Source organism: Labeo rohita, unplaced genomic scaffold, assembly GCF_022985175.1.
Source record: "Labeo rohita strain BAU-BD-2019 unplaced genomic scaffold, IGBB_LRoh.1.0 scaffold_255, whole genome shotgun sequence".
NCBI lineage: Eukaryota > Metazoa > Chordata > Actinopteri > Cypriniformes > Cyprinidae > Labeo > Labeo rohita.
The window spans coordinates 42,520-52,318 of NW_026128825.1; the positions used below are offsets into that span (position 1 = coordinate 42,520).

At 42.7% G+C, this 9,799-nt stretch overlaps 1 protein-coding gene across 1 annotated transcript in view; it reads right to left on the reverse strand.

The window, feature by feature from the left end:
• Positions 1 to 9,212, reverse strand: part of LOC127159836 (ribonuclease inhibitor-like) — a 49,991-nt gene extending 40,779 nt beyond the window's left edge. The window contains exons 1-2 of the mRNA XM_051102569.1: positions 9,151 to 9,212; positions 8,448 to 8,621 (exon numbers count right to left, since the gene is read on the reverse strand). Coding sequence (XP_050958526.1) covers positions 8,448 to 8,621; positions 9,151 to 9,212 — 236 coding nt within the window. The remainder of the gene's footprint in view (positions 1 to 8,447; positions 8,622 to 9,150) is intronic.
• Positions 9,213 to 9,799: the final 587 nt, after the last annotated feature.

Below are 9,799 nucleotides of genomic sequence, written 5' to 3' on the forward strand. Positions count from 1 at the left end.
ATTACATTATTAAATAATGATTATAAATTGTTAGCACACATTTATTCTAATCGGTTGAAGAGTGGATTATCTCAGATTATAATTAAAACGCAGTCAGGGTTTATGAAGGGTAGATCGATTCACAATAATTTACGTTTGGTTCAAGATCTGATTGATTATAAAGACAAGGTTAATCACGACGGTGTTTTTCTTTGATTTTTACAAAGCGTTTGACACGGTCGAACACCCCTTTATTTTTTTCGGCTTTAGAATTGTTTGGGTTTGGGAAACAGTTTAGAAGTATAATTAGTAGTTTATATCAGGATACAAATTGTTCTGTTTCATTGACTGAAGGGACACTTCACGCTTTAATATAAGCCGAGGTATTAAACAAGACTAGGGATGGCGAAAACTAAAAAATTTCTTGACCGACCACCGAGCCTCATTAGCCGGTTGAAACCGGTTAACCGATTAGTTTAAAATATGGTACGCTATTTGAAATAACAGCCATTTCGAGCCGCGCCTGCAATTTCGCAACTCTGTCGCATCTCTCTGCCGCTCTGCCTCCCCACACACACACACACACACTGCCACTCACGTCACTTTTTTAAAATCCCCTACAGCGCGAAACATGAGTCCCGCAAACGCGGCGCCGAAGAGCTTGTTGTATGTAATCGTAGGACAAATGGCTCCTTAGTTTCAAATGGTTTGGGTACAAGGTGATCGCTTTGAAAATAAAGGCATTTGTCTAGGTTAGAAGCTCATTTGAAACATTGCCACGGCTCATTTAAGAAAATGACAGCTCCGAAGAGACGCCGCTCTAACCTCGAGTGTTTTAGCCTGTTGCCTTTACTTTTCGCAAACCTTGTGAGCGCGCGAACCCAAACGCTGTGACCTCGCGCCAAATGTTTTTATTGGTTTATTAAGTACAAACAGGCGAGTTATGAAAAATTGAGTGTGAGGGATAATTTGTTCACTTAACACAAAAAGATGAGGAATGAGATGGCTAACTGTAGTAGCGTATAGTCCACTGTCTATAATAGCCTAATTTAGATATCACTTTTTTTTTTAACCGACTACCGACAACTTTGACCGGTTAACGTTGATACGGTCAACCACCGGTCAAACGGTCATCGGTTAACATCCCTAAACAAGACTGTCCCATTTCACCTTCACTTTTTATTTTGGCCGGGGAAATGCTTGCTCTGGCAATTAAAAATTCTGACATTGAGCAATTGAAGGTTTTTGATGATTCTATAGTGATCAGTCAATTGGCGGACGACACAGTTTTATTTCTAAAGAATTCTGATCAGGTTCCAAAAACTCTTCAAATTATTAATAATTTTTCTAATGCTTCAGACTTATGTCTTAATTTAAGTAAATGTGAAATAATGACATTGAAAGAATCTCAGCTCACACAAATTTGCAATGTACCAGTTAAATCTAGAATCAAATATCTTGGTAAGGAACTAAGTGAAACACTTAATATATCTAATAGAATTGATGAATGTAAGACAAGATTAGACAGATGGATGCAGAGAGACATCTCTATATTTGGAAGAATTTTATTGACAAAAGTGGAATCTCTGTCCAGATGCATTTACCCTGCAGGATTCCTTCCTATTTCTAATAAGAAAATTAAGTTCATTAATCAGATGAATTTTAATTAGATTTGGAGGAGAAAAGCTCATTATGTTAAAAAAGGGACACTAGTGAAGGATTATAAAGAAGGGGGTTTACAGGCCATTGTAACGGAGAGTGATTGACGAGAGGCGAGCGGATCCATAAGCAAGCTTTATAGTAGAACAAACAGGTACAGGGTGAGCAGGCAGGGTCGAGACAGGAGCAGACAGGGATGTAACAGGCGATCCAAGAGAATAATCCGATAAACACGAGCGATAAATCACAAGGCAGGCGGCTAGACAGTCGTAAACGAGAAAACCAGGCAGGAGATCAGAAACCAGGAACTTGGAACCTACTAGGAAAACAGGAATACAATAACACAATACGACGATTCAACGAAACAACAATCCATGAAGTGCAACTGAGGAGGACCGGGGTTTTATAGGATGCCCGATTGGTCACGGGGGCTGACGCAATCAGAGCGGTGGAGGATGGGAGATGCAGTCCGAGATGCAAAGTAACAGTCAGAGTGAGTAGGTGGAGCGAGAGTGACATCTGGCGGTGAGTGGACAACGGGACACCGACCAGATTCGTGACATAGCCCCCCCCCAAGGAGCGGCTTCCAGACGCTCGAAGGAAACAGCAGTCCAGGGGAGCGGTGGGGTGGGAGCGAGACAGGGCGAGGGCTGGAGGACCAGGTCCATGAGGGAAGCCCAGAGATTGAGGCAGGACCGACAGAGCAGGTACCCTCCAGGGTGGGGCCGGAGGCGGAGCAAGAGCCCTCCAGGGCGGAGGTGGAGCAGGAGCCTTCCAGGGCGGAGCCGGAGGCGGAGCAGGAGGCGCAGGAGCCCTCCAGGGCGGAGCCGGAGGCAGAGCAGGAGGCGCAGGAGCCCTCCAGGGCGGAGCCGGAGGCAGAGCAGGAGGCGGAGCAGCCCTCCAGGGAGAAACAGGAATCTGCGTCACGGTCTGGGACCTGGGGAAAGCAGGGACAGAGGAGGCAGACAGAGTAGGGGGAGAAGGCGCAGCAGCCCTCCGGGGCAGAACAGGAGGCGGAGCAGCCCTCCGGGGCAGAACAGGAGGCGGAGCCGCCCTCCGGGGCAGAACAGGAGGCGGAGCAGGAGGTACCGCAGCCCTCCGGGGCAGAACAGGAGGCGGAGCAGCCCTCCGGGGCAGAACAGGAGGCGGAGCCGCCCTCCGGGGCAGAACAGGAGGCGGAGCCGCCCTCCGGGGCGGAACAGGAGGTGAAGCCGCCCTCCGGGGCGGAACAGGAGACGCAGCAGCCCTCCGGGGCGGAACAGGAGGCTGCGTCTTGGACGGGGACCTGGGGAGAACAGTGACAGAGGATGCAGACAGAAAAAAGGGAGAAGCAGTGAGTTTAGCAGTTAACGCCCCCTCCATAAGAGGTTCTACGGCCAACGCCGACACCTCTGGAGGCATTGGCGCAGCTTCTCCGATGGGGAAGGCTTCGGGAGCAGATTTGAGACCCGACGGGACCTCTGAAGCAGGCTTGTGATCAGAGGGGAGCTCTGGGTCAGGCTGGAGACCAGACGAAAGCTCTGCAGCAGGCTTGAGATCAGAGGGGAGTTCTGGAGCTGGCTGGAGACCAGACGAGACCCCTGCAGCAGGCTTGAGATCAGAGAGGGACTCTGGAGCAGGCTTGAGATCAGACGGGAGCTCTGGGTCAGGCTGGAGACCAGACGAAAGCTCTGCAGCAGGCTTGAGATCAGAGGGGAGTTCTGGAGCAGGCTGGAAACCAGACGAGAGCTCTGCAGCAGGCTTGAGATCAGAGAGGGACTCTGGAGCAGGCTTGAGATCAGACGGGAGCTCTGGAGCAGGTTTGAGATCAGACGGGAGCTCTGGAGCAGACTGGTGAACAGACGTGGCCTCAGGGGTTGATCTGTGAACAGACGTGACCTCAGGGGCATAGTGTGCAGCCCACACACACCAGATGGCAACCGCCATTAGAGAAAGAGCAGCAGCGGGAGGTTGTGGTGGGTCCAGTACACTGGTTACCATGATAGGCCGTGATCGTGGGATATCAGACGAGGCATGGCACGGCTCTGGAGGGTCAGACGAGACATGACGAGGCACTGGGAGGTCTGAAGAAACATGGAGAGGCTCTGGGCCATCAGGCGGGACGTGGGTTGACTCTGGGCGATCAGACGAGACATGACTTGACTCTGAGCGGTCAGACGAGGCGTGATGGGGCTCTGAGCCGTCGGGCAGGATATGACTTGGTTCGTGGTGACCAACTGTGACCTGACCTGCTTCGTGAAGATCAATAGTGAGTTGGCTTGACTCTTGGAGATCAGCAATGACCTGACTCGGCTCGTGAAGATTATTAGTGACTCTACTTGACTCAGGGACGACAGCCTTGACGTTGCTTGACGCGGGGACGACAGCCTTGACGTGACTGGACTTGGAAGCCGGACTGGACTTGGAAGCCGGACTGGACTTGGAAGCCGGACTGGACTTGGAGACTACAGCTGTAGCCTGACTTGACTCTGGAGCAGTGGCTGAAGTTTGACTTGGCTCTGGAATAACAGCAAGAATAACAGCTGTAACGTGAATTGACTCAGGAACAACATGGCTTGACTCAGGAACAACAGCTGTAGCGTGACTTGACTCGTGAAGAACAGGTGTGACTTGGCTTGACTCGTGGGGAACAGCCGTAACGTGACTTGACTCGTGGAGAACGACAGCTGTGTCTTGACTTGACTCTGGGGTAGTCGCCGTGGCATTAAGGAGTGCCATTTTAGCTGCCCATACCGTCACTAGAGGAGTGTCCAGCACGTGGGCCATCCTGACCACAGGTGGTGTCCGGATGGCGGCCATCTTGTGTAGTTGCTTGGAGACGGCGGCCATCTTGTGTTGTTGCTTGGAGATGGCGGCCATCTTGTGCAGTGGCTCAGGAAAGATGGCTGTAATTTGACTTGCGACAGGGGCAATAGCTCGGACTTGACTTGACACAGGATACACCGCTCCAGCTTGATTCGACACAGGAACAGCAGCTGTAGCTTGACTTGACTTGGAAACTTGACTTGACTTGAAAATTTGACTTGACTCAGGAAACACAGCTGCAACTTGGCTTGACTTGGAAATTTGACTTGACTCAGGAAACACAGCTGCAACTTGACTTGACTTGGAAATTTGACTTGACTCAGGAAACACAGCTGTACCTCCATATAGCTCTGGTATGGCAGCTGTGACGTGACGGAGCTCTGTTGTCGCCGCCTGAGTATGATCGCGCTCCGGCGCGGCCGCCATTTTGTGAACGGGCACCGCTGTCATCGCCATAGCTCGAGCGCGCTCCGCCACGGCCGCCATTTCACGAGCGATCCAGGCGGAAAACTTGTTTGTGGCGTCGTGATCCGGCGTTACCACCAATCTGCGCGCGGGATGCGCGGCTGCCATGTCCGCGTTGTCGCGTTCCTCCTTCGCGACCTCCACAGTACATGGCGAGCCCACACACAATAATGCAAAGTTCATAAACGCCTCCAGCGACGAGCGCGGGCCCTCGCGTCTCAGTCGCGCACTGAGGGGCTGGTTCACGCCGTCACAAAAAATCTCAATTCTTATACAGTCCGGGAGAGTGGAATGGTTGGCAATTGAAAGAAACTCACGGATGTATTGATCAAGTGTACGTTGTCCTTGCTTTATCCGGCATAGAATCCTGTCAGTGTCTGTATCTGAATGTCCGGGGGTGAAGCTACTGGATCCTGTTGTGATGGATTGTTCTGTAACGGAGAGTGATTGACGAGAGGCGAGCGGATCCATAAGTGAGCTTTATAGTAGAACAAACAGGTACAGGGTGAGCAGGCAGGGTCGAGACAGGAGCAGACAGGGATGTAACAGGCGATCCAAGAGAATAATCCGATAAACACGAGCGATAAATCACAAGGCAGGCGGCTTGGGAGATGCAGTCCGAGATGCAAAGTAACAGTCAGAGTGAGTAGAATGGAACTCTCAAGATAAATGAATGGCTCAAGATAAAAAAACTTTCTAATAAATAATAACAGTTTTTGGTTTCACACCCCTAGAAATATCTTTAAAAGTGTTGGTGGTATAGAATTTTTATTACGCTGTGATTTTTCAATACAAAAACTTCATCTCAAATTGTCAGAATTTCATAAGCAGGTTCTTTTATATTGGAAGCTGATTTATAAACATAATTTCTCCCCTCATAATTCACCAATTTGGAATAATAGGTACATTCTATTTAGAAATAAGTCACTCTTTATTAGTGATTGGTGGGAAAGAGGTGTCTGGTCTGTTGTTCACCTGTTAGGGAATGATGGTAATTTCATGAATCACAGAACTTTTTGTGATAAATATAATATTCATTGCGATTACAAACAATATAATAAGGTATTGAATTGTATTCCAAAGGCCTTTGTAATGTTGGTTAGTAATTCAGTGCCCAATATAACTGAAGCTCTTCATTTACCTTCTTTAATAATAAATGGGCAAGATTTTATTAGGAGTAGCTTGCCAAATAAATTAATAAGAACTTTATTGACCCAAGATAAATTTCCAAATCAAGCTAATCGAAATAACGTATTTTTTCTTTTTCCCAAGAATTCTATTTTCAAATTAAGAACCATTTTTCTTTCCTTTCCGATTCCTCCCAAAGCCAAGGAAGTACACTTTAAAATTTTTAATGATATCTACCCATCTTTAGAGTTTCTTAGATATAGATTTAACATTGATCACAATAATTGTACCTTTTGTGAGGTTGATGTTGAAACGACTGCACACTTATTCTTTGACTGTTTAATTAGTAGAGCTTTTTGGTCTGATATATTTGAGTGGCTTAAAGTTTCAATCAATTTGACTTCTCAATTTTCTAACAATGATATCATTTTTGGCTTAATGGAAGATGTAAAAACTCAATTTTTTTTATTGAATAATAAATAACCTTAAAAAAAATTTTTTTTGTCTTTCAAAAGTAATTTTGTTGTTAAGAATCTCTTAAAATGTAAAAGTGGAAGAAGACTGTTTAGTTTATTGAAGAAATGTAAACTATTAGAAGTTTTTTTTTTTTATTATTATTTTCTATCATATTTTCTTTTGATCTGTGCTCTGTTCTTTAGGATCTTCTTATTATCTTATATTGCCTTATTGTATCTGTTTACCTGCAAAAAAATAAAAAAAAAAAAAAAATAAAAAAAAAAGTTTTGCCTTAACACGTTTGTGTTGACGGACAATTGCGTCATCACGTAATGTGTCATATGTCTGAAAAGCCCCCAATCAGATCTGTCCAAAGAGACATGATCAAACTCCTAGCCCAATCCGATGTCGATTTATGTCTTTCCAAACACGAGGGAGGAGGGTGCAGTGAACACAGAATAGCTAGCGCGCTAGCTGCCAGCTCAATGCAGAGTTGGAAAATTATGTATTATGAACAAATACAATAATAATTATGAATTATTCCACCCATGTGTTAAAATTTAGGTGTTTTTTGTAAAATGAGACCATTTTTTATCCATTTAGCCCAATGTATGTGGGAATATTTTGAATTCAGGTATTCTTTATCTTGCAGAATGGAGACCCCTAGAGGACATATTGCCTCCTTTCAATTAAATCTCAATAACTTAAAAAAAAAAAAAAAAAAAAAAAAAAAAAAAAAAAAACAAGGATACAAAGAAAATTATTTTTTCCTCTGTTTTCTGGCACCTAGTGGAATCAAAAGAAAGTTTCTGCATCGATGTAGACCAAACATATCTTAAATAACAGACTTTCAAAGTAAAACTTAATTCAAATAATTAGATTTTTTGTTTGTTTATCATAAAATTATGAAAAAAAATACAATAAAATTATACAATTATGTGTTAAAATTTAGGATGTTTTTTTGTGAAATGAGACCATTTTTTATCAATTTACTCCAATGTATGTGAGTACGGTGCTCTTTTAAATTCAGGTTTGCCAAAATCAGTAAAAAATTCAAAATATGCCACAGAGCTGAAGAGGCTAAATGTCTGTAACACAGAAATAATGATGTGTGGTTAAAAAGACTGTTTGTGTTGCTGTTTCTGGATCAGTAGCAGCATGAATGCAGATTTCTATGTCTTTAAACCTGTTTCACATCGTAAGTGTCAGTGGAGCGTGAGCAGCGCGTGTTTTGTCACCGTCCATATCAGTGAATGACAGCGTTCACATCTGAAACATGATGATGACCGACCCTCTGATTCATTAACATGACCAGCAACAAAACCTGCTTCTCACGCTCCACTGACACTCGTGATGTGAAACAGTCGTAATAGACATAGATGAATCACTGTCATTTAGGAATAAGATCGTGTGGGTGTTTCAATCGAGATCGCGATCTTTAATTGTGCAGCTCTAATGTAAACACTGCAAAATGTTTTGTGAGGATTGTCACGTTCTCACATCGAACACATAAGTTTTCATACACCAACATCACATAGTGACCTGGCCACGAAAAGAAATGGCTCGGATCTCACATCCCTACACACACACATACACACATATATATATATATATATATATATATATATATATAAAAATATTATACTACACTGTAATTTTATATACAGCAAAAAACTAAAATATACAGTAATTTATAGGTGAAGCTGCTGCCAATTAATCACTGCAAATTGAATTAATTTTTTATTTACACTTGTATTTTGTTGTTCAGTGGTCTATAAGTGTATATACAAATATACATTTGTTTTGGGCACATTCAGTATAATCATTGTATTTGATCATTTACATTTTGATTCTTAAAGGATTGTCACCCACAAATAAACTTTTTTTGATCCCTTTAAAACTTTGTTTGCCAGTATTTTCACAGTTATTGTGTTGAGTAATATAATAACACTCACCATAGTTTCTGTAGTTTACAGTGTGGATCCTCCAGTAGAGCAGAGATCAGATTCACTCCTGAGTCTCCTGGTTTATTCCAGCTCAGATCCAGTTCTCTCAGGTGTGAGGGGTTTGATCTCAGAGCTGAAATCAGAGCAGCACAGCCTTCCTCTCCAATACTGCAGCCCCGCAGCCTGCAGAGAGTGAAGAACATGAATGATCTCAGAGATTGTGTTTAAATTTTAGGGTGAGAGTGTGTTTGTGTGTTTGTTTATATGAGCAAAATGTTTTCTATACACCAGGATCAGTGGTACAGACATTTCAACTTGCCAACACAAGCACAAACTAAGAAACTGATTTAAATGCACTCGACCCACATGATTCCTGATACTGAACTAGTTTATCATTCTCATTCTTCAAACCCTTTGTAGTGCTATATAGACAATAATGTGATGAAATCTAGGAAAACCCAACACATGGTGAAATTTTCCCTTTTTTAGGTTTTGATACCATATGAAAGCTGGGTTCAAGCCCTTTTTATTTTTTCCATAGCTTGAATATAACAAAAGTTATGACTACCTTAAGTTGGCTTATAGTTATGATTTTCAGGAATGTAATTTTGAGAAAAACGAGTTTGAAGTGAGATGACTTTCACTTTCATTTTACAGGTTTAACAAGAGCTGTCTGTCAGCAGCGCTATACTGCATCATTACACAAACAGACCAACGTTTAATCGTTAAGTGAGCAGCTCCTTCAGACTGTGTTGTTCTCTTGCGCTCCACCATCTCACAATATTAAAAAATAAATAAAAACTTTGCATGCCGTAGTTTACACAGGACTGGTGGAGAATGTGCATTGATACACATTTATTAAATATGTTACGTGGTTTATTTTGACAGGTTAACTGAATGCTGTCCCCTCTTACAAAAACACTCTTCAAACAGATTAAAATATTCAAGTCTTGGTGCCACTGAGTACTTGTAAATCTGTTACTCATTAATTGGAGAAATATTTGTCAGTTTGATCATTTATATTTTGTGACTTGTGTGTGGTAGTTTACAATGGGGCTAAAGATGGACCTATGTAAAAGACACATTTGAAATTATTACAGACTTTTGTAGCAAATGAGAATCATTAAAATTACAGGCTTCGGTTTTGAAACAAATGTCTTGTTAATATTTTTAATCAATGTAATTAAATCAACAGATTTTCAATAACTGAAGAATATAAAAAGGTGGTATTTGGGGTAAAAAAAAAAAAAAAAAAAAAAAAAAAAAAAGAGATAATCACCATAATTATTTTAATTAAAAATGTAAAAATATGATACCACTCACAAGATATAAACAATCTTTTAATTGAGATACTGTAAAGT